Here is a 22,588-nt window from a genome sequence, read left to right as displayed (position 1 = left end):
CTCCTTAAAGAAGTCAGACAAAGATTTTTCTTACACAATAAATCAGCTGCTAGTGGATTTCCAGGACACTGCTCCAGGCTAACTGTTTAGGTATGGCTTAAAAACCTGGTTTACCTCTGTATGTATCCAAAACTGGTAAAGTAGATTAAACTGTAGATGAACAGCAAACACTGAAGGGGGAATGAAAAGAGCCATGGGCAAGTTGAAAATCTGAAAAATTGGAAAGAAAATATACGTTAGATATATCATTCTAAAGTTGTGATGATATAACAAAGTACTATCTCAGGAGCTCAAAGCACTGCACAAGATAATTGCTTCTCCTAATACCTCCATAATGTAGACATTATGTAGAATAGATACTGATTATTATGTTACTACTAGATGTGCTATAGCAAATGAGACATAAATTGTTGCAAAAGTGATTTGCCAAAATTCATAATGTGAGCAAGTAGAAAAATCAAGAAAAGAATTCAGAAATCCTGAGATTAGAAGTTTATTCTGAGTACTATACAGAGCAGACAGCAACATATCCTTGATGTGAAGGGTTCCCTTATAGGGAAGAATTATCACAGAGTAAGCAAGGTGTGAATTTATAACACTATAGCTTTTCCATCCGAACTCCCTACGTGAGCACCATAAGGGCAAGGCAGCTTACTGGGCTTTCAAAGTTAATTATAAATTCGCACCCTAACTTCCACATGGCATCCCCCTTGAAGCCCCGATATATTGCTGAGTTCTAAAGATGTGTTAGCATGAAAACAGTGTCAGAAAACTGCTTACTTAGGAAAGGCACTGGTAACTTACATACAGAGTAAAGTCCCAGGAATTTCACAATTAATTGCTTAACTGGCTGAGCAACAGAATAAGACTTCCAAGACCTTCACATGTTAAAAGTCAGTCTGCTTTCTTCAGAAAAAGGCTTATCTTTTTTTTTTTTTCTTCTACCTGACGTTGTGTTATAACAGCTGCATTAAGAAGTTAATCCTTCCCTAAAATACAGAGATTTTTTCCTAAACCAAACAGTAGCAGAGGTATCTTCAAAACTTTAAGTCTCTTCAGCTCTCGGGGAAAATCTGGGTAGCACATAAGACCTCCCTGTGAAACACAGCAAAATTAGCAAACTCTGTTTTCAAATTCCTATTGTCCTTCTCACAAAAATCAAATCTTTGAACATCAGAGAAAGCAATCTGATAGCCATGACAGGCCTCCTGAGCCCGGAATTCCTTTAGTGTAGGTCTGCACATAGCATTTAATGCCGATATCCCCTCAGTTTTTGTCAAAAGGCCGACCCAATAGGTAAGATGTCACACTGGAGCTGTGAAACAAATGCACTTCCATCCCCATGATGTGACTGATGCTCTCAAGAAAGTCACCACAGCTGTTTCTCACTGTCACGAGCCAATGGAGGACTAAGGCCCTGCAATCCCAGCTCGGTCTGCTGGCTTCAACACCAGACGACGACTGAAGTACTAGAAAGAAATCCTGAAGTCACTGCAGTTTCAGCATCACCTGCTAGGGTTGGGACAGCTGTGATTTCAAAAGCTACATTCAAAGGCTTCATGGATCACAGCTGCCTCACAAACTCCATGTGGAGTGTTTCTGGTTGAGTGTCTTGGAAGTTCTTTTCCAAGAAGTCAAGGAATTCAAAGGTGGTAGAAGGGCTATGCTGAGCTTCTGGAACTTAGGGAAAAGAATGTAAACAGCTGTTTTGTTTTAATCAGTCTGATCCTCAAAGGCTGAAGTGTTTGCATAATATTTATAAAACAAAAAAAAGAAAGAAAAATTTATTTGGAAGGTGGAATTTGCACATTCAATCCCTAAGAATCACTCGGCCTGAGTAAACTCACAAAAATTGGTAGCAACTCTTACCTAAGCTAAGGTAGAAGCTAGTGAATGCCATCGGGGGGATGTGGCATTTAGGCATGAAATTCTGGAGTAAAGGTGGGCATGAGACTTTTTTAACAGTTAAAAATGCAGATCAGACTGCCTTGTGCAGAAGACTACTAAACAGAAGAGTGACTTTCAAACCCACGATTCTCCATGCTCTGAAACAGAAATGTAGTGCAAGCCTCCCATACTTTAGAAGAAATGCCCTAAACACTGGCATGGAGTCAATCTCTTTTCTGAGTTCCTTTTTCCTCCTTTCTCTAACCTTGACCCCCTTAGTATTTAATTATTAAAAATGGGGGAGCTACAAAAAAAAGAGACTGAGAGATATTTGTCCCACAACAGCCAGAAGGCTGGCATGGTTTTTCTCAAAGGTTATCTTAAAAAGAAGCCAACGAAGAAGTTGGACACATGGCCAGATTTAAGTAAAGCTACCGCAGTTTTCTCTTATTATTGATTGTACCTGTCTAAGGGCATGATAAGAGCAGGAAATTTTTTAAAAGGAATGGAGAGGAAGTTGATTTAAAAAAAAAAAACAAACCAGATGGTTTTCAGATTATTCATGGAAGTCTTTGCAGGATTTAAAGCAGGGTTAAAAATGGTATGCTTTTCCCCTAAAAGTATCAGAGGCAATTTGGTGATATTTACAGATGACTCAGAGGGGAAGGAAGGATCATCTTCATATTTATTTTCTAACCTACATCTCACAATGAGTACTAGGATTTCCCCGCTAAGTGGTGAGATGAGGAAAATTTTATATAAATCTACAGGTAAATTTGAGACTGACAAAGGAGAAGGCTTTCCTAACTGTCTCATGTTTCCTTGCAATGTAAGCTTTATTTTGCACAGAAAGGATTTCAAAGATCGTTCACAAAAGTAGAACCCATATGGAAGAATGAAAACATCTCCCATACAAAAGATTTGGTTTGTCCTATCTGTGGTTCCACTGGAACAAGAAGATCAATGTCAGGGGGCGAAAAAAAAATCATTACATAGTTTTTCACTGGAAATGCCAATTCACCAAATCAAAACTACATGGGAATGTACCATCTTTCACTAATCTGTAGAGGAAAAGCTTTCCTGGCTCCAAGATGGCATTTCTGGTCAAAGCTGCAGAAGAACACTTATCACACTCACAGATCTTTTCCCACTTGTGGATTCAGCGCCAGTGATTGAGAGCGAGCCACAATAACTGATAACCTGACGGGAAAGGCGCACATGGAGGGGGTGGAGAGGGATTCCTGCCTGGGGCTGCTGCGCTCCAGCTGCGCGCCTTAACACTCAAGGCATTGCCCCTTTTGAAGGGCGTGCGCCCGCTGCACGCTCTACCTTTCTCCCTCTCGTTTGTAAGCAAAAGCTTACGAACCCTTCCGCTACAGAAAGGGAAAATCTTGAAGCTCCGGCGGGTTAGCGGGAGGGCTGGGTTTCCCGCCCCGAGCCCCTCCGTTTCCACGCTGGGTCTCTGGGGCCACCTGCCGATGCGGCCGGCGCTCGCCGGCGGGGCGCGGCGGGGCGGCTGCGGCGCCTCGTTCACGTGGGCTACGCTTCTGACAGGGCTCTGCAGGAGTTGAGGGTCAGGGTGAAAAAAAGCCCCCTCCCTTACAGATCCCAGACCTGGCAGACCCCTCCGTAGGTAAGAAGTGAACTTTGTGACTCGGTGCTGAAAAGAACAGTGTTACCTATTCCCTTTCCAGATTTATATACGGATGTTTCTGCCGCTGTTAAACCAACAAGGCATAATTCAACCCTTTATCTAAACGTATAGTCTAAAGCTATCAAATTATTATGGATCTGTTATTTGCAATCAAATCTTACCCTTGGAGGAGAGTTAAGAACTGGTACTCATAGCATTAAATCGTAGCTGTTCAAGGTGTGTATGTTACTTTCTCTGTTCACAATGACGCTTTAACTAAGCGTTTCATCAGAAGCAAAGATTTATATAGCACTAGCTTGCTGATTTCATCTTAAAAATGAATATACATTTTTTTCCACATCTTTTTCCCACAAAATGGGCTCCAAACCCACCTCTCAGTCCTAACAGTAGGTCTGCTTCACTACGGTCCCTCCACTGGAGTAACAGAAACGCTGTGTGTGCAAACGACATGAAGCAATACACATTTGGTTCCAAGTTCGGGAGTACATCTCACACCACTGATTGTACTTCAAGCATGTTTTTCTCTTCTCTTTCATTTCACATCTTTTCAATCAGCTCGAGCACAACCCACACAGATTAATATGCTGATTTATTTATCTTATAACGTTTAACTTAAAACACATACAGAGCTGGCAGCAGAACAGTCCCACAATCCCACATCATCCACCACAACTTTCTCACAGCCTCCACAAAACTGCATGTCAAACTGCATTCAACAGTACACATTCAACAACATCAGATCACTCTCAGGGAGTAACTAAAGGCTTCACTGAGTTTCAGCTTCGAGGAAGATGCATCCACGGGGTTCTGGACAAGTCTGGCGGTCCAAAAAAATAGCAGTGCTATTAAGAATTAGCAAGAATTGTGTTCATGCACAGTAAGGCTTTGGAGAAAGAAAACTGGCACACCCCTCAGAAGTTCTAGGGGGAGGTAAACCAATATTTACATTAATCAAATGTCTTGGCTAATACCAAATATTTGGTGGAAAAAACACTGCACACAAAAGTATTACGGATTCCTAGGCTGACTCCCCTTTGCTCAAAGCAAATGAATTTTAAATGAACATATATTATTTGCCAAGTGATACCAGTGCGGTCCTGAGGATGGTCTTCAGAATCTAAGGTGGCCAGACATCTTGGCCTTCCTGAATATTTTATGCTCTCTGAGGTATCATCCTCAAAACCACACAGGCAGGCAAAGTGCTCATGCACACACCCATATGCACACACAGGCTTTTTGTCTTTTTTGAATTATTGGGTTTTTTTAAGCATTTGCACATATGGTCCCAATGGGTAAACGTGCAAAGGTTAAATCTTTAACATGGCAGTATTTACATAGGAAGCAGAGTTGTGACAGAGATGCATCCCTTCCGCTATTGTTCATTATGGCCATTTAAATTTGAGGCACTCCTACTAGATTAGATGACTATTTTCTAAACAAAAAAATAACAAGAATTTACAGAGAAGACTTTAGGAAACAAAACTAATAGTATCTGTTTCACAATTTCCAGAAGAACTAGTCATTTTTTTGGAACCTAGCACTTTAACTCATCTAATGTCATGGGCTTGAAACAGTTATGAACAACAGGCTAAGTCCATGCTCAGTTATGTGAGCATAAATCCAGACTAACTTTACTGAAGTTAATGGAGTTACACTGGATTTGCGCATGTGAGCACACACTTTTGGCTTTGAGTCGTTTGCTCATAGGCTAGTTGTAGAGATTGCCAGAGGACTGTGGGTTTACTCCACCACCAGTATTATACCTCATTGGAGAAGAGCATTTGTATGTTTTATATATACAAAAATACATTGAACATTGCTTTTGAACTCTAATTCTGAAAATTCAAATTTTGATGTTATTATTCTTTTTTTAAAAACAAACAACAGCCAACCAACCAAACTACAATCTGAGTTAAAAAATAGAGTCAAGAGACAACATGAGAGCGCAACTGAGGAAATCAGCAGCTATCCTGGCCCCAGAACTAAACAATGAATAGTATGTTACATTTATGAATGTATTCAGAAATATACATTTTTAAATCTGTAAATGAGTACTTGTCTTAATTTATATTGCATATGTACACAGCTCACCTTTTAAAAGAAGTTATATCTGAAATAACGCTAGGTAAAAGTAGTGGCATACTGCCCTTACGTACTGGAGTACTTACACGTGACATGAATGAGCAGAGACAAATAAATACATTTGCACGTCCAAAGCAATCTTTAGTAATGCTTTCTCTCCCTTCTCCTTTCAGTTATACAGACATATTCTAGAGTAGTTGTGCTATACTCTGATCTTTTCCTGTACTTATGCATGAATAACCAAATGAAAAAAATTGTCCCATTTTATCAAAAAGTTATGAAAACATAAATGCAGGGTTATAATTAGCCTTCTTAAACTTAACTACTGTATCTCTTTTCAAGTTTGCTGTAAAAACATTAATGAATGTATTTTTAAAGATTATGATTCTCAGATTCTTCAGTTTCAACTTCTGTGCTTTCAGTGTCAAACATCTTAAATAATTTACATGTTTTTCTTCAAAGGGAAATAAACACAACGTTTTCACTTTTACTAAATCTTGTTGATATTAATTTGTTTGTCAAACCTTGTGCAACTTACCCAGGAGGTGTATTTCTGCAGTACAGATTGTCTCAAGGCTGTGAATAAGTTGTAATCTTCAGAACTATGATGTACTTGGTGTGCTGCCCACAGTATATTAACCTCTGCAAAACACATAATTTCTAATGAGGTATGTACTAGAGAACAAAGCAACATTTGTTTCCCAAGGCCTTTTTTCTTAAGCTAAAAGCAACTAATTCCCCAGTTTACACTTTGCTATTTTACCACAGTATAGCAGGTAGTAAAACCTAATGTACAGAGCTGAGTTTGGGTAGGCTGGGTTAAATGTCAGTAAGTGGACACAAGTCAATGTAACTTTCATGCTGAGGAGGGCGAGGCTGTGGCAGGAACTAAAATCATTGCTGGAAGAGCAGAAGGATGCGCGAGATGGGAGTTAAACAGCCTGAAAGCCTGAGCTGAGTCCTGATAACACGAGTCAGTAGGAGCTCTGTTACGGGGTTCAGAGGGACAAGGACTGAGGATGCTTTCAGGCCTGCATTTGTTTACTGAAGTTACATTTCAAGACTGGAAGGGGGCACAAAATGTTCCAAAAATCTTACGCTTCAAGTTTAAACAACTTAACTGGTGTCTGCTGTTACGCTTACAGTTTTCTGGAACACGTAAATCTTCAAGCCCACTTGTACCACAGACCACAAAACACAGCCATTGCCTGCCCACTAGTGACAAACGGTCAAAAAAACCAAATCGTTGCTTGCTGGGAACTCTGGACCCAGCCAAAGGAGAGCAGTGGCTCTTTTGTGTTACAGTTCAAAAAAAGTTGCTGGAATAAGGGCAAAACCAGTGTCAGCCATGTCCTCTGAAGGCATGTCACCTCTAATGCACTGCAGTGAAGACGACTTCAAAATCCTGATTGTATTTCAAGGCATTTTCTCATTAAGTGCAGATCTGGGTGGCCCCTCTGCATTGTATATTGATATCTGGACAGTTTTAAATGGGAGGTTAAGATAAAAATGTTCATGGCCATCAGATGTATAGCTACGAGGATGACCTTAATTATAGCAAAATGAGAAAGTGGGTGGTTAATGCAGCCCAAATAATGCCTATTTAGCATAAACCTAAATTTAAGGTCACATGTGTTTCCAGGGATGAAGTATACACAAAGCCTCAGCTGATTACAGAAATTAAAAGTGAACTGGCTGTCCGCCAGCTGCACACTCCCACTGCCACCGACTTGTTTCACCAGAGCAATCAGAGAAGTGCCTTTGGCAGATATTAGAATCGCATTCACAGAATGATCTTATAATGTGTATTTAAAATCCTGAAATTATCTGGTGCCAAGCTTACATCAAATAGTTTAGGTCTGGTGATTAATATGTACTTGCAATGTATAGTAATGCCAAAAAATCCTCTTAATGAACCTCAAGGTGTCTTCACCATTTCAGGGGACTAGATAGTCTTGTAACAGGAGGTAACAGTCTTGAACGCTAGAAACTGAGAATTTTAAATCTAATGAATTTTGACAGTTTGGTAATTTACATGACAACATCATTTTTGAATGTTCCCTAAGTCCTTGAAAATCCTTACAATTGCTGAATTAAAACTGTAATTTCAACCATCATAAAACACTTAACACTCAATCTGAGAATTCTTTCTTCTTTAAATGCATTTGTTCCTGAAGGAACAAGTGTTCACTATATCAAGAATTAGGGATCTCTCTCAAAAAAAAAAAACCAACAACATCTTAATGCATCTCTGCCTACTGAGCTCACTAGGAGATGAATTATTCAGGTGAGCTTCAGTACTCAATAATAATTTGTATTTGAAATGTTTCCCAAGACCTCGACAGAAGCTAAATGAGTGAACAAAGCATCTGAAAAGGTGGAGGTTAAAGACCTGTCTCCTTAGTTGTTTTAAAAGCATTTACTTCCTATCACAAACTGTGTGTAACACAAGCCTCCACTCAATGAAGTACAGCTGTACAAACAGGGTACAGTAACTGGATCTTGCTTCTTTCCCTCAGTCATTTTTCAGCATTGTGAAAAGTTCAAGGAAGGGAATCTATGATGATTTTTACAGTCTACTTTCATTGTAGTTAAGGTCAAATGGTTTTCAAAATGAATTACTAAAAAGGCATTTTATTAGCATTCATTTTTCAGTTAAACTGCCTCTTACACTAACAAGAATATGGAATAAGGTAAATGAATATTGGTAAAATGTTAATCTTTCAGATGTGCGAGTCAGCTTAAATGATCTATCATTCAAAAATATACCACAGGAATATTAGGGACATAAACAAACAGTTCTGCCACAAGTAATTTAACTGCTAAAGCTATTTCTGACTTCTGTTACAGCTAAGTAAATTAAATCCTGCTCCTTAATCCTATTCTTGCTGACATCAATGGCACAGACTATGTTAAACTCCTTGGCAAAATAGGCAGAGTTGATGATTGGAAATAGTTTTTGTCTTAAAAATTTATCTGAAGAAACTGATCATCAATAACTTTTTATTTGAAGCAAAAGAATAACATCACAAATAAGTGTGAAATAGATCACCCCAAAACTCAGTTTGTAACCATTAGTACATTAAAAATATTACAATCATAACGCCTAAAAGACATCTCACAAATGTAAGAAACAGACCAAGCACTCTTCAAGGAATACAGCTGACTGCTCACCAACTACCCGCGACAGAAACCGAAATGTATGTGTCTATAGAAGAGTTGTGGTTTCATTTTTTCATTCATAATGATGATAACTTGAAGCAAAATGAGAAAAGTTACCTGAATGAGAACGAAATTATAAAAGACTCTCTCACATGCACTTTCTCATGCGTATTATTATGTAATGACCAAAAAAGAGAGCAAGGTGGAAATATGGCCAATTCCAACAGGTTTTTTTAAAAGTCTATGTAGAAAACAGGAAATATTACTGCATTTTGTAGATCTCTCCAGTCAAATTCTCCTGTGAAGCCACAGGAAAAAAAAATAGATGATGGAACTGGAAAAGCCACCCAGACAATGCTCTAATGGATTTTTTGATGTTTTCTAAGTCAAATGTGATTGGTAAATACCATTAAAAAAATAAATAACTGCAATATATATATGCACAAAAATGCTATTTTTCATTCAGGAGAATGAACATCATAGAATCATAGGATAATTCAGGCTGGAGAGAACCGCAGGAGGTCTCTAGTCCAACCTCCTGCTCACAGAGGGACCACGTTTAAGTTCCTGAATACTCCACCCAGTTGGGTCTTGGAAACCTTCTGCATCTTCTGCTATTACGAAGAACTATTTCTAACAGAAGATAAAGGCGGCACTTCCATTTCAGGTAGTTGTAAGGAAAGTTATACAAATTATAACCTAGAACAGCAAAGGCCTCCTTTCCTAGTGTAGCTTTCCCCAGGTTCCTGTTAATGGGTGGAGACCTGATGAGCTATTTGCATCTGGGGAAGAACAGAACAACTACATCCTACATTATTATTACCATTGTACAGAATCAATGAGTATTTTCTTCCATCACCCAATATGAACTGTAAAAGAATCAGCATTAGTGCAGAAAGAAAATTAGTGCAACACGGGAATTGCTGGATGGTGGACAGGTTATCATCTGGCCCTCAGTTTTCACTCTAGCTCTTTAAGTCTCCATGAAGTTATCTCAGAGTCAGACCTGCAGTTGCTAAAATCAGTGGGCTCGAAGCAGTTCAGATATTTGTTTCCTAATACTAATTCTAAAGGAAAATGAAGATTTGTCTTTTTTAGCATTAGTCCAATATATGAATTCTGCTGATAGAAGAGAGAAAATGAGAGGCTGAGGGAAGTGGCCTGGAGAAGAGGAGGCTTTGGGGGACTTAACAGTAGCCTTGCAGCACCAATGAAGCACTGGTTATCAAGAAGCTGGAGCCAGGAGAACAGGTGAAAGTTTTCCCTCAGTATCTACTTGAATTTAACCAAAAAACTTCAGCTTGACTATGCTTGCCATCTCTTACAAGATTAGACACCTTCGGTATTCTGTGAGGAACTGAACTATAATTTACCTAGCTAGGAACTTAGAAGATAGCAAGATTACATTTACTGTGCCACAGATCACCACATTATGATGAACTCTGCAAAGCCAAGCATGTGGCAAGAAACCCCTCGCCCACAGCATGGTCCCTGCTGACCCCAGCACGGAAGCTGCTGCTTCCTAGAGCAGCCGTAACCTGCAGAGCTTCAGAGGCAGGTACTCTGTGCTGCGTTCGCCTACAAGCAATAGAAAAGGGATCATCGCATGGGTCTACTTCTCTCCAGTCAGAATCAGTAGAAACCCCAGGATGACTGAGGAAAGCAAAAATGGCCTGGAAGGTAAATCTTCCAGTCAGTCCTTTTCTATGCATTTCAACCCTCCCTACAAAGATAAAACAGAGAAGAATACATAGTATTTAAATAATTTCTCCACTAAACTATTAGCTTTTCTTATTCACAAAACAACTGTTTGATTATTTACTATGTTCCTGCCTTGTTCTAATTGATCTGTTCTGTTGATGCTTCTGAAATGTTTGAATAAATCTCTTCTCATCCAGGGCTTTTTCAGAGTCTCATTCCCTGCTGGATTCTACACTTGCATTGAATGAACAACCACTGAGACAGAGCACCACTTAAGTTTTGTTACTGGGAGGGACAATTACCAGATTTTTTTAATAAAAGTTGGCTACAAAAAATGTAGTTTTGGGACCGAGAGTGGATGCCTTTATTAAAATTGGGAAGTCACCCTAGAATCCATTCCACCTCACATGAAAACAGAAATCTACCTACACAGATTAGTTATCATCTCCACAGCAGAAGTAGATATGGTCTGTGCATGACTCTCCTGTTTAGTCTGTTGCGGTGTAGTCGCTCTTTTGTTACTCTTCTGATCCAACTTTGCTTTATGTTTTTTGTTTTAGTCTTGTTCAATAAGAGTTGCAAGATAGGTTATTTGCCAAAAGCCTCTGCTTCCTTCTTATTAGAAGTACAATTCTTACAGGAACAAATTCTTTCCTCGGTTACGTTAGTGTAAGCATAGGGCTGTATGGGTTTACTAAGAAAAGGATTAGATCCAAGGAATTTTTCTGGAAGACTGTATTATATACCACACACAAAGAAGCATGTATACAGGGAAATGTACACTTTTAGTTTTTGTTTAATAAGACACATTTTTCTTACATTGTGGCCTTGGCTACAGCAAGTGTTAGCAGTTTGTATTCTCAGGATGATCACATATGTAAATCAACAAGACTAGCTGTAAGGAGATCTGCGTTCAAGTGGTGAATTAGACTTGATTCACTATAGAGCTTCAAACAATTTTCTTAACTTTCTTCTTCTGCACATTTTTATTGAGAAGCACCTATCTGTGCACGTACCTGACACAGAGCAGTTCTCAGCATTTAGAAAGTAGGAGTTCCACTACTGTTTAGAATAATAGGAAAACCAGACTATGTTAGCCTTTGCTCCCAGAGTCTGTGTGTCAGGAGGAGAAGTGGAACAACACAGAAGCACCTCAGCACTATCTAGTCCTCTTTGGTTATATTGCAATGGTTATTTTGCAATGGTTTTGCAATTGGTTATTTTGCAATTTTGGTTATATTGCAGTACCCAGGTAATTCCAGGATAGGCAATCATACGGCATGTCACACAGCCAGTGTCAAACAGAAAATAATGCTACCATGAGACACTCCAAAACCTATGTAGTTGCAATCCAGCAGCCTAATTAGGAAATTTCACTAGGCGTTCAGCATCTGATCCTTCCGTGATGCGAGATGTGCTTTTTCTGTGCTTTGTTCAGTATTATCTCTGTTTTTCAGCCCTCTTCTTAAATTACCGTATGCGGTCAGCAAACTATTTAGTGAGTGGGCTAACTTATAATCAAGTAATACATGGTATATGCTCCCATGGCTTACAAGCCAAAAATTGGAGCAACCTTCTACAAAACCTGCCTCCAGAATCTGTCCACAAGCCAAAACCTCCTGCTTGATCTGCTGCCATACCAGTTGAAAAAACTGCTCCCACACAAAAAATCCACAATAAGATCTGCAAAACTTAAGATGCAGAATGGTCTAGGGAAATGTGGGAAGAATCAAGACATGCCAAAGTATTACATATGCTACCCAGAACAAACAACTGGCCAGATGATATCCCTGCTTCGCAAAAATCTGGGGGACTGTGAATTATACTCAGATACACTTCTGGATCTGTAAAATATTTAAGGTATCATGTGGTTAGGGAAGCAGAGCTTGGCCAGGTCAAAAATAATGGTCCTCTCAATCCATAGGTGCCCTATGTTATTTCCTGGCATCCTCATAAGCATAGGATACCAACAGAAAGGTTAGAAAAAGCCACAGTGCTCCTGAAGACTCAGTCTCTTCTAGTAGGAGTAGTTCCCTCAGAAGCTAAGCTGTATGGATCAAACTTCATGCAACGTAGTTATATCAATATAAACAAGAGTAAGAGTCTCAGTCAATTACATTAGGACAGTCCTAACCCACGGCCTGTAAGCTTTTCATATGGTTGCCAGGAATTGAACAGTCTCTTTCCGCACATGCCACAGAAAAACACAAAGGAATAAAGTTTATTAGGTAAGGATTCAGAAATTAATTCACAGTGACTCAATCTCTGACTTCACTCATAGTTTTAATAGAAAATGAATGTGCATTCCTTCGTGGGGAAAGATATTGAGAAGGTAAATGATCCAAAGCAATTTTAGCATGCAAATGTTGGATTTGGACACTTCCACAAAGACAAGTAGGAAAAATTCAAGAGATGAAGAAACACACAGAAGGAATTAAGTTTTAGTAATGTGTATATGTGTAACCTCTGAAAATAGTGGAATATTTGGCAAGTCTTTCAGTAGTACACAGCAGGTCTCTCACACAAATTCTGCTATATCAACTTCCCCGACCAACCTGTTTCTCACACCTTCCTGAAGCCAATTGTTCAAGTTCTCTAGTTGCTTGGAGCAGTTCTGCAGCTGGTTGAAGTTTTGTTTGCCTGAGGTCCGGGCGATCTCTGTAGCAAAGATCTGAGTCTCTGGATTGTGAGGAACCATGACGGCAGCAGCTGTTACACAATCACTTGTCTCTTTCGTGGGTGTATAAGGCTTGATTCAGGTACCCTGTTTTCCAGTTTTTCTGGCTTTCGTACGAGATTCTCTAAGTGTCTGAAAACAGCTCTGATTGATTGTACCAAAAAATAAATTGGTGCCGTGGCAGTTTCAAGGATAACTAAATCATAGCACAAAATGCTGTTTGTGAACCCAGTCCCAAGCCCTGTCAAGCATTTCCCAGCATAAGTCCAATCTTTGGCCCAAGTTCTTCAATTATCCTTTCTTCAGTGAGGGTTCCTACTGGTTATAGCAAGGTTTATCCACCTTACACCCTCACAACCTCTTGATTGAGTGACACAGTGTATGTTAACTTCTGCAGCTCATTGATGTAGCAATTTTTTGCAGCACTTAGCTCTTTCTGCACCTTTTTTCCTACAAAGAGGAGCATATGGCTCATTAATTGCACAACTATAAATCATCCTGTTGGTGAAATTAGATTTATATATTAAAATAAAAACCTGCATCAAATTTCTGTATAAAGGAGAAGATCCTCAGCAGCTGGTGCAAAGTGACTTCTATAGATCTATGCCACTTTATACAAGCTGCAGACTTGACTCAAGCTTCTCCAAATATGACCAATTACAAAACTGGCAATCTTTAGTTCTGAGCATTTGCCAACCTGTATAATATAATTTGGTGTTACTGAATACTGATGTCAAACTGTGGTATAAATGTGTGAAACACATTAACTGTGACCAAATTAGCACTCTACTCCTTAGCTTGATGATAAACAGAACTGAGACTAAATTAAATAAAATTCTTTTTAAAAAAAGTTACTTCAGAGAACCTACTTTTTTTTTTTTTTACTTCAATTCTTTTCTTTTTTTTTTTCCTTCCCCAAAAGCGTCTCAGCCACTGAAATGTCAGCTTATGCAATTTGAGAACATATTCATCTTGGAGGATCTTAGAAGGAAACTGCTGGAATGAAATGGAAAAAAAGAGAAGATAATTCTCCTTTTGTTTTTTTTGGTGGGGGGTGGGGGTGAGAGTTCTTATTCTCCTGTATTCTGGGCTGTCTCTACAAAAGATTGATGTCTGGTGTCACCGTTAGGAAGTGCAAACTGTTCAGCTTCATTGCAATCTATGTCCTCATCCTCTTGCTCTGCAGGATACCACATACTTTGGCAGGCAATATTCAGATGGGAAGCACTTTAATGGCAAGAAAGGATGCCAGTGAAACCTTTTCCCACAATGTTCAAAACTCTGAATGTGCATACATTAAAGCAACATAAAGCTGCAGGATATTAGGAAGAAAACAATAACTGATACTAACTCAGCCACATTAATCTTACTTTTTGCCCCTCAGAATAATACATTCAAAGAATGCTAGGGAAATACACACACAAAAACAAAAAAAAAAAAAAAAGAAAAAAAAAAAAGGATGAACTGGAATGAATTAAAGTCCTCCAACTCAAAGGCATAAACATACTTTTTCAAAGGAACTATCCATGGCCCCTTCACATAACTTTTACCTTGTAGGTCAAATTCCTGCATTCATTTATTTGGTTCTTCTTTTTTCCAAGCCAGGTACAGTATGAATTAACACTGATAATTCAATGGATTTATTCTGGTGTAAAAGAAGAATTAGCTCTACACAGTTTTCTCTTGCAGAGTGTTTTAGATGATTTATTAAGCCAAGTTCCTGAACGATAGATGTGTGGAAATGCAGACTAGATTTGCAAAGGAATCTATTGAAATTTACTGAGATATCAGGAAAGCCTGGGGAACATCAGGACACACCACCCTCCTTAAGTAAACTTTTAAAATATTCTAGAAAAAAACATTTACATCCAAGTCTTGTCCCACTCCTTCATAGATTTGCCAACCACAGAAAAAGCCAGACACTTTAGGATATGCAGGAGTTTTGTACTCTCTATGGACCTGACCCATAACTTACTGAATTCAATTGAAAAATAGCCATTAACTTTAACAAATTTTGAAACAAGTTCATTATATATTATACAATTCAAAACAAAGGACAGTTAACACTTTGAAGTCAAGTTCAGGTATTTAGTGAGATTGGCCACCCATATTTATTTATACATTCGTTTTACAAGTGTCAAATTATTTCTCTGAGAAATAAAAAGAAACAATGTAGTAACAGATACTGTGTGCTTATTTAACAGTGATAGATCCATTGTATTTGGTAGTCAAACTGCTTATTTACAGCGTATGTGACGCATACAAAAAGAAACCTGCACTTCCACAGATTACATCTGGACCAGTTTTGTCAGTACTTACACTATACTCCCATTTCTAAAAGCACACAGCTAACCATAGATCCTCTGTGTCCATCAAGTAGCTACCTATCGCTGCATCTGTCACACAACAGATTGGCTCTGGACACTATTAAGCATGCTGAAACTTTAATAGCCTTTTCCATTTATCACTCTAACAAGAAGGACATGGAAGCCGTGTAGACAGATAGATTAGATAAAGAGACCAGAACACAGGCAACTGTCAAAGCACGCAGCCTCAATTTAAAGGTGAAAAAGAAAGGGGGCATATAAGCTTGCCTCGATACCCCACCAAGCTGGGCTCCATCTGGTAGAGCCCATGCCTAAGCGTGTCAGCTAGGACTATCTAGAGGATGCCTCTAGCACCACAATGCTATCTTCAAGGTTTTTTCTCCCACCAATCCCTGTCCTGTCCCTTCAGTGGGGAACAAAGACACGTGCCTAAATTAGGTCTACCCAATTCAGTCTTTACATTGGAGCCATCCCTGGGGATACATGTACTGGCAGTACAATCAAACACATTTAGCAAAACCAGCATGAAACAGCCTTTAAGAAAGCCTTTTACTTGAGTGTCTGTTGCTACTGATACTCTCTCTTGAACTTTGACCATCAGTCAGAGGAGTTACGTTATATTCCCTTTCCTCTTTCCCCATTATTAATAAATTATTAATTATTAAGAAATAATTACTAGCTGAAGACTGGTGAAGCCACATGCAGTGGAGTTTCAGGTGCAGAATCTATTTCAATGTTTGCCATAAGTTTTGGCAGTGATGTTTGTGGGGCCGAAGCTGCTCCAGCACCGCCAGCAAGTACTGAAACAGATTACAGGTCTGGGAGTGTAAAATGAGGGTTGGCAACAGCAGCAGCTAACAGATGAAGGCGGAGGTGTGGTGGAAGCAGGAATACCAACAGGCTCCTGTGATGTTAATTCAGACTGATTTGTCAAAGAACAGCTATAGCACTTGACCTGTAAAGGCACTCCTCCTACATGCTCACTGGTTTTTGCAACCACATGTCTCCTGACTGATGTTGCATTTTCTGACTTTAAAGGCCTACAGCTAGTGGCTGGATAATTAGTAGCAGAGCTAACAGAAAGGAAAGGATTTCAGAGACAGAAAATACCAAGTACAGAAAAGAATGATTTTTAACTGATTAATTATGATATTTTAATATATCCCACTGTAAATTAATTAATTTTTATCCTTTATCTGTTTGCTCTAAGCTATAAAACAAGCTAAGATTGAAAGCTCAATGCAGGATGCATCTGTTGTACTTTGTTTACTTTCCAAACACACAAAAATAAGCATTAAAGATATGAAGTGCAAGATACTAGACTGCTGACTTATCTCAACCACTAAAATTGTATATAGGAAACAGATCTGCCTAAGGAAAATATAGGCTCCTCTATTTTATAAAGTGTCATTATTATCTGGCAAGGGTAGGGTATTTTATTTTCAATATAAAAATAGAAATTTTTTGCTGCTTTGAGATCTCTGGTTAAAATCCTTTGCTAGACAAAAGAACTGACCCAAAATGAGAGCGTGCTGTTGGCCTCTTTAGACAGATTGTGCCAAACGTAACTAGTCTACCAAAAAAAATCCTGTTCCTCCACAGCCAATCTCCTCCCACAGTTAGCAGGGGAGGAGAGGGAAACAGAAAATCTTTCTCTTTATCTGCAAAGTGTTGATTTTTTTATGGAAAACATACTTGTAAGTACAAAGTTTTACAGTGTGTTAAGACATATCAAACAGTAAGCATTTAGGTATCATTTCATGGGATATTTTATATGCGTGCCAGTACCCATTATCTCTATACCCAGCATGGGAGCTCTCAAAGCTTGTAAGTTAAATGACTACCCCGTATTCATCCCAGCACTAACTTACATTCTTTGGTAGAAGACCCCAGCAATGGATGAAGTCTTTTTTTTCAGCTGCTCAGGCAAGAGACATTCAGTGGCAGCTGAAGGGCGGCCAGAGGGAGGCACAGCACAACTGTGCCAGCCCAGGCTAAGAATATCCTTCGCTAAAACCCCGGAGGAATTGCTAGGAGCTTACACTAGGGAATCAAGACCCAGATAATCAAAGCAGTATAACTTACTGCACCTGGTGCCAGTATCACAAAATCTAGGACAGTGGCTATAGCACAGGAACCTTCTTTATTTCACCTCCAGGGAGGAGAAAGAAGAAAAAGAAGAAGAAGAAAAAGAAGGTTGTATGAAGATAAGTGAGCCTAATTTAGATTTAGTTGCTGAAACACATCAGGACAGTAATTTCACATGTGTTTATAAAGAACTTGAAGGATATGAAGGCTGACATTATTTTGCAGAAACTGATCAAACTATCATTTAAATCACTTTAATTCCATTTAAATAATGTTTCAAATTATTTAACCACTGCCATAGAGAAGCAGCATATCTGATAAAGTAAATGGGAATTGAGACATGGGCAGAACAGTAAATTTCTCTGGTCCTTAGTTTACAGAATGAAAATATTACTTCACAGGACTGTTGTTTACTTCCCTCTGCTACTAGCAAAAAGAACTGTAGTTTAAGAGTATTAAATACTCTCCTTATTCCCCCCAAAATTGCAAGAAAGATAGTACTGCCTTGATAAAAATTGGAGAAAAGAATAGTAAGTGTCTTAGCAGGATGTCAGTACAGTCTATAAATAGTATAGGTGTCTGTTGTTAAATCTAAAAGCAAAATAAACATCTGCATTTTGTAATTGGTTAAGGCAATCATATCACCACATAGATGTTCACCTAATTCTATCACACCACTCTTCTAATCATTCACATATTTTCTCTGAAACAAATGCTTAGATAAGGAGCATTTATTTCTGTGTATTTGTTGAGCATCCAGAACCTACCAGCTCCAATCTCTTCTGAGACTTTGCAATCTCCTGTGCTGTAAGACCACATAAGGTCTGAATAATCAAAGTTATAAGGAAAGATTTATAAAGGTGTACAAGAGACAGATACATTTGTTTCTGGAATAGGATAGGACTGGTGAAGTAGAGCTCAGTGGAAAAGCAGGTGGTTGAGATTATAAAGAACCAATCAAACAAACTCAGGCAAGCTGGACCAGATGGCCTTTTTTCTGTTACTAATATTACTTATGTTCCTATTCAGCTGTAAGAAGTTACAAATAGTTTACCTGTTCAGATTTTTCTGACTCAAATTACATAAGATCAATGCTCTCACTTCACCATCACATTAAAAGTTATCATGACACTGTCTGTAGTTGTATTTAATAATTTACAATGCTGCCTACCCAGAGGAGAAACTGGTAGGTGTAACAGAAGAAGTTCTGCCTTTTACAACACAAATTATGTAGCAAACCATATAAAAAGGGAAAGAAAAAAAAAAACTAAAAAACTTAATCTAGAGGATTAAGTGCAACTAGATAAAAACAAAATCTAAAGTTAAACCATATTTCCTGTATCAAAAGATGAAATTTTTAAGGAAAACTAATGGGCATGACTAACCTGTAGTCACACAGATTGCATGACACATCAATCTACGACTGTACCAACCATGTCTAAATCTCTCCTTCATCTAACACGGGTCACAGTTCAGAGGCTATAAATTTAAATTCAGGAAGGCATTTCACAGGTGCAAGAAAAAAATTTAACATCTCTAAGCTCCCAATTTGCATTAATTTATTTCAAAACTATACGAGCAATTTTCACATGTAAGATAAAGCTTATTTTAAAATTCAAACTAATGTGATAATGGCTTTTGCATGACAGCAGATCTAAATTACTGTTAGCAAAGCAAACTTATTACCAGTTGCGGGGTATACTCTGATGCTGTAAAGATTCTAATAATCCAGTGAAAAAGTTAACAAACAGTACAGGAGTGACAAGCTTTACGGTATTATGACTGGATGTAAGAGCAATCCACTCAACGCCTATCTTTACTTTCCAAAATAGCGCTCTCCACTGTAATTTGATATCATGTATTATAATATCTAAGACAGAGTAAACTGTGCCTATCATACACCTTATAAAATTTAGAAATTATTCTGCATTTATGTCTACTTCCATTTTAAATGTCATCTTGGTCGATTAGAGTCTGCATTTTGATTCAGCTCTTCAAGGTGCAGGAGCATGAGGCCACGTGAAGAACTGCTAAATTCCAGTTCACAACTATCGTGAGCCTTAGAGGAAACTACAAAATGTATAAACTATCTATACCTATTCTTCATATATGTTTATTAAAGCAGGCATAGAACATGGTACTTCCTTCAGCTACTAATATTCATAGTTATGGTTTGCTGCTTCATTTCCTCATAATTTTTCCAGAGGAATGCTGGAGGAAGGGTTTGAAACTAAAAATATACTACGGCTCCCAGTATAGATCATATTTCAGGAATAGCTTTGACAACATACTTCACACATTTTCTTCATCCTGATTCTGCAGACGTGCAAGCATTTTCACTGACACACGATATGGGGTTTTGGCTGGTTTGTTTACCATTTATAGTGACAGTACACAGCACATTTTCTTTAAACATACTGGGCTGGCCTGGCAATGGAATGACAGGTGGAGTGAGCATAGCCAAAGCTGATGGAAAGAAGACTTTCCAAGGAGCACAGGAAAAAACCTTGCATGGGGACTATTCAAATCGGGATGTCGCTATAAACTTCTTGGAGTTGCACCCCTCCCTGGAATTATTATTATAACACAGTGGGCAGGCAATACATGGGTTTTCATATCTTTTCCCAGCTTGATGCATTTCAAAGTTCTTGGGTATCTGTGTTCAGAGAGTTTTCTTGTTCTAGTTTATACGTGTAGCCACTGTTGTGGTAAGGCAGAGCTTTAGAGATTGGAAGCCTTCACTATGTTCCAGCATTCTCGCATTTCAAGGGAAGTCAGATGAGCAGTTGTATCTCAAGAGTCTCGTTAATTTGGGACCTGCTACATATGGAGATGTGATTATTTGTGTGTTCACGTGTTTTGTTCAATCAGAATCACAGAGATTTAAAAATGCTTCTTTTATTTTCCACCATGTACAGTCTCGATAGCCTTTGTGTAAGTAAGTGAACAACTGAAACAACTTGGTATTTATCCATGTATTACATCAGTTAATGACAGCCTTATTACTTCAGCACAATAAAATAAGCATTAATGCAAGAAACTGAGCTGAAAGAGCTTATTATGCAGCAAAATATACTGAGAGGTAGTTTTGGGGAGTTGCTCTTGAAGGCCACAGCCGTAATCCCTGTGTGATCATCTGACTAAATATTATGTTAGTGTACTGTATATACAGATGTTCATTTATGTAGATTTGATTCTACCTTTGCATATTTTAGTGAAGATATTTATTCTGGACTACTTACTCTCCCCTTGTTTTAATGCAGCAGAGAAGAGCAGAATGCTCATACACAATCAATCTGAATAATGGAAGGACACTTAAAAAGTGAAAAGAATCAAGGGCAAAACCAATATACCCTATGCCAGGTATAATAGTCTTTTCTATTACTCTTCTAGCATATTTTCAAGTGTATCAATATTCTACTTGACTCTTAGATCAACAGATGAACAGGCACAAAATGGGAAGTACATAGCAAGCACATTTCTCAGAGAATTCTCAAAAGCACTAAATAAATAGCATGGTCACAACTTTCTGTTCACATTTAATTCAACTCTTTTCTCTTCCAGTAGAGAAATCAAGTGAACAGATAAAATCAGATTCAGACCTCCTGGTCTCATGAGTCTAACCAGGGACAAAGATCTGTTTGAAGAAAATCTGTGAGCGGATTTGCTGTGAGCATTGGCATTTTTTAACTGTTTAAAGATTTTTGGACAGTCTCTTTTTTATCAGAATTGCTTAGAGGCTTTCATTTTAATCCAGTTTAAGGATAAAAAGAAATTATTCTTTCTATAATCATGTTTATTATTAAAAAATAAAAAAAACTCAGAAAAGTGATCTGATTTCATTATATTGAGTATTTCTGCATTCTGCCTTATATTAAGTAGTTTTGAGATTGTTTAAGTATTCTTATCATAATCTGTTCTATCAAACTAGAGCAGACAAAAATGGCATATAAACTGAGCTCAGGAAAAAAGTCCCACTCACAAGCATCTTTTCAGATAGGGCTTAATCCTGCAAGGTGCTGAGGCCTCAGCAGTGTGTATGTACAGTAGGCTGTGTCAGTCTTCTCTTGAGCAGCAGTACTAGACTAGAACAACAGGAGATAATAAAGCCTGTGAAACAATGGGACTCTCTAGAGACCATAAATAAACTTTCTTGACTTGAAACCCTAGAAGAATTTCACACCTTTGGTGTCCTATTGATATTAGGAGCTTACATATAAATTGCCAAGCTCACGGCTCAAGGAGTATGCAGTTTATGACCTCATGCACCATGAAATCTACAGGTGGGGTGGTTTTCTTGCAGCTTAAAGAGTGAACCACAAATGACAAACATTTGCATTAAATTCTCAGATAAATCAAGATGATCATGAACCATAAAGATCCAGAAGATTGTTCCTAGTCACTTTCAGAAATGTACTACATTATTTTTTTTATTTCTGGATAGAAAAATTTTGCTGATGGCACAGTACTAAAAAAAAAAGTTTTTCTTTGTAACTTTTTGTTATATGTCAAAATGTTGGAAGAAGTCTTGACAAGAAAAATTCACCTAAGGACTAATCTCCGGTCATACTAGAAAAGACCAATGAGATGATTATTGAGAAATACAGCTGCTCTGCCCTGAAATTTCCAGCTTTTGCCCCCCCCCCCGACGCTTATCCTGAATCTATACAAGTTAATTCTTTCAGTGTGATGCCTAATGTTTTGATCTCTGGGTGTCAACCAGGTCTTTGGAACGGCCAAGCTACAGCTGCAGGGCCTGTGAGAGCAACTCACCAGCTCCAACTCATACATTGCTGCTGATTTTTCCAGATACAGCTTTGCCCTGCCTCAACAACATCCTCATGGGAAACTCTGGTTTAGAATTAGGCCAGTTGCTATGACCCCAAGTGATGCTTATGGGGTAAGCATCATTTTGACCAGTCAGAGCATGGTCAAAAAACACCACCTTATATTCATGGCCATCCTCCCCTGACTAGTAAAGCTCTTGACAAAGAACAAGAACTCTCCTCT

The 22,588-nt window shown here is 38.4% G+C and overlaps 1 protein-coding gene across 2 annotated transcripts in view; it reads right to left on the bottom strand.

Moving 5' to 3' along the window:
* AGMO (alkylglycerol monooxygenase) overlaps positions 1-22,588 on the bottom strand; it is a 208,518-nt gene that overhangs the window by 123,414 nt on the left and 62,516 nt on the right. For both annotated transcript variants that reach the window (XR_012994728.1, XM_076331409.1), the window contains exons 4-5: positions 6,162-6,265; positions 115-210 (exon numbers count right to left, since the gene is read on the bottom strand). Coding sequence is in view for 1 of the 2 variants with exons in the window: in XM_076331409.1 (XP_076187524.1) it covers positions 115-210; positions 6,162-6,265 (200 nt within the window). In the remaining variant the exon portion in view is untranslated. The remainder of the gene's footprint in view (positions 1-114; positions 211-6,161; positions 6,266-22,588) is intronic.

Source organism: Aptenodytes patagonicus, chromosome 2, assembly GCF_965638725.1.
Source record: "Aptenodytes patagonicus chromosome 2, bAptPat1.pri.cur, whole genome shotgun sequence".
NCBI lineage: Eukaryota > Metazoa > Chordata > Aves > Sphenisciformes > Spheniscidae > Aptenodytes > Aptenodytes patagonicus.
Note: the sequence above shows the minus strand (reverse complement) of the source record. Positions and strands in the feature narration are given on the sequence as shown.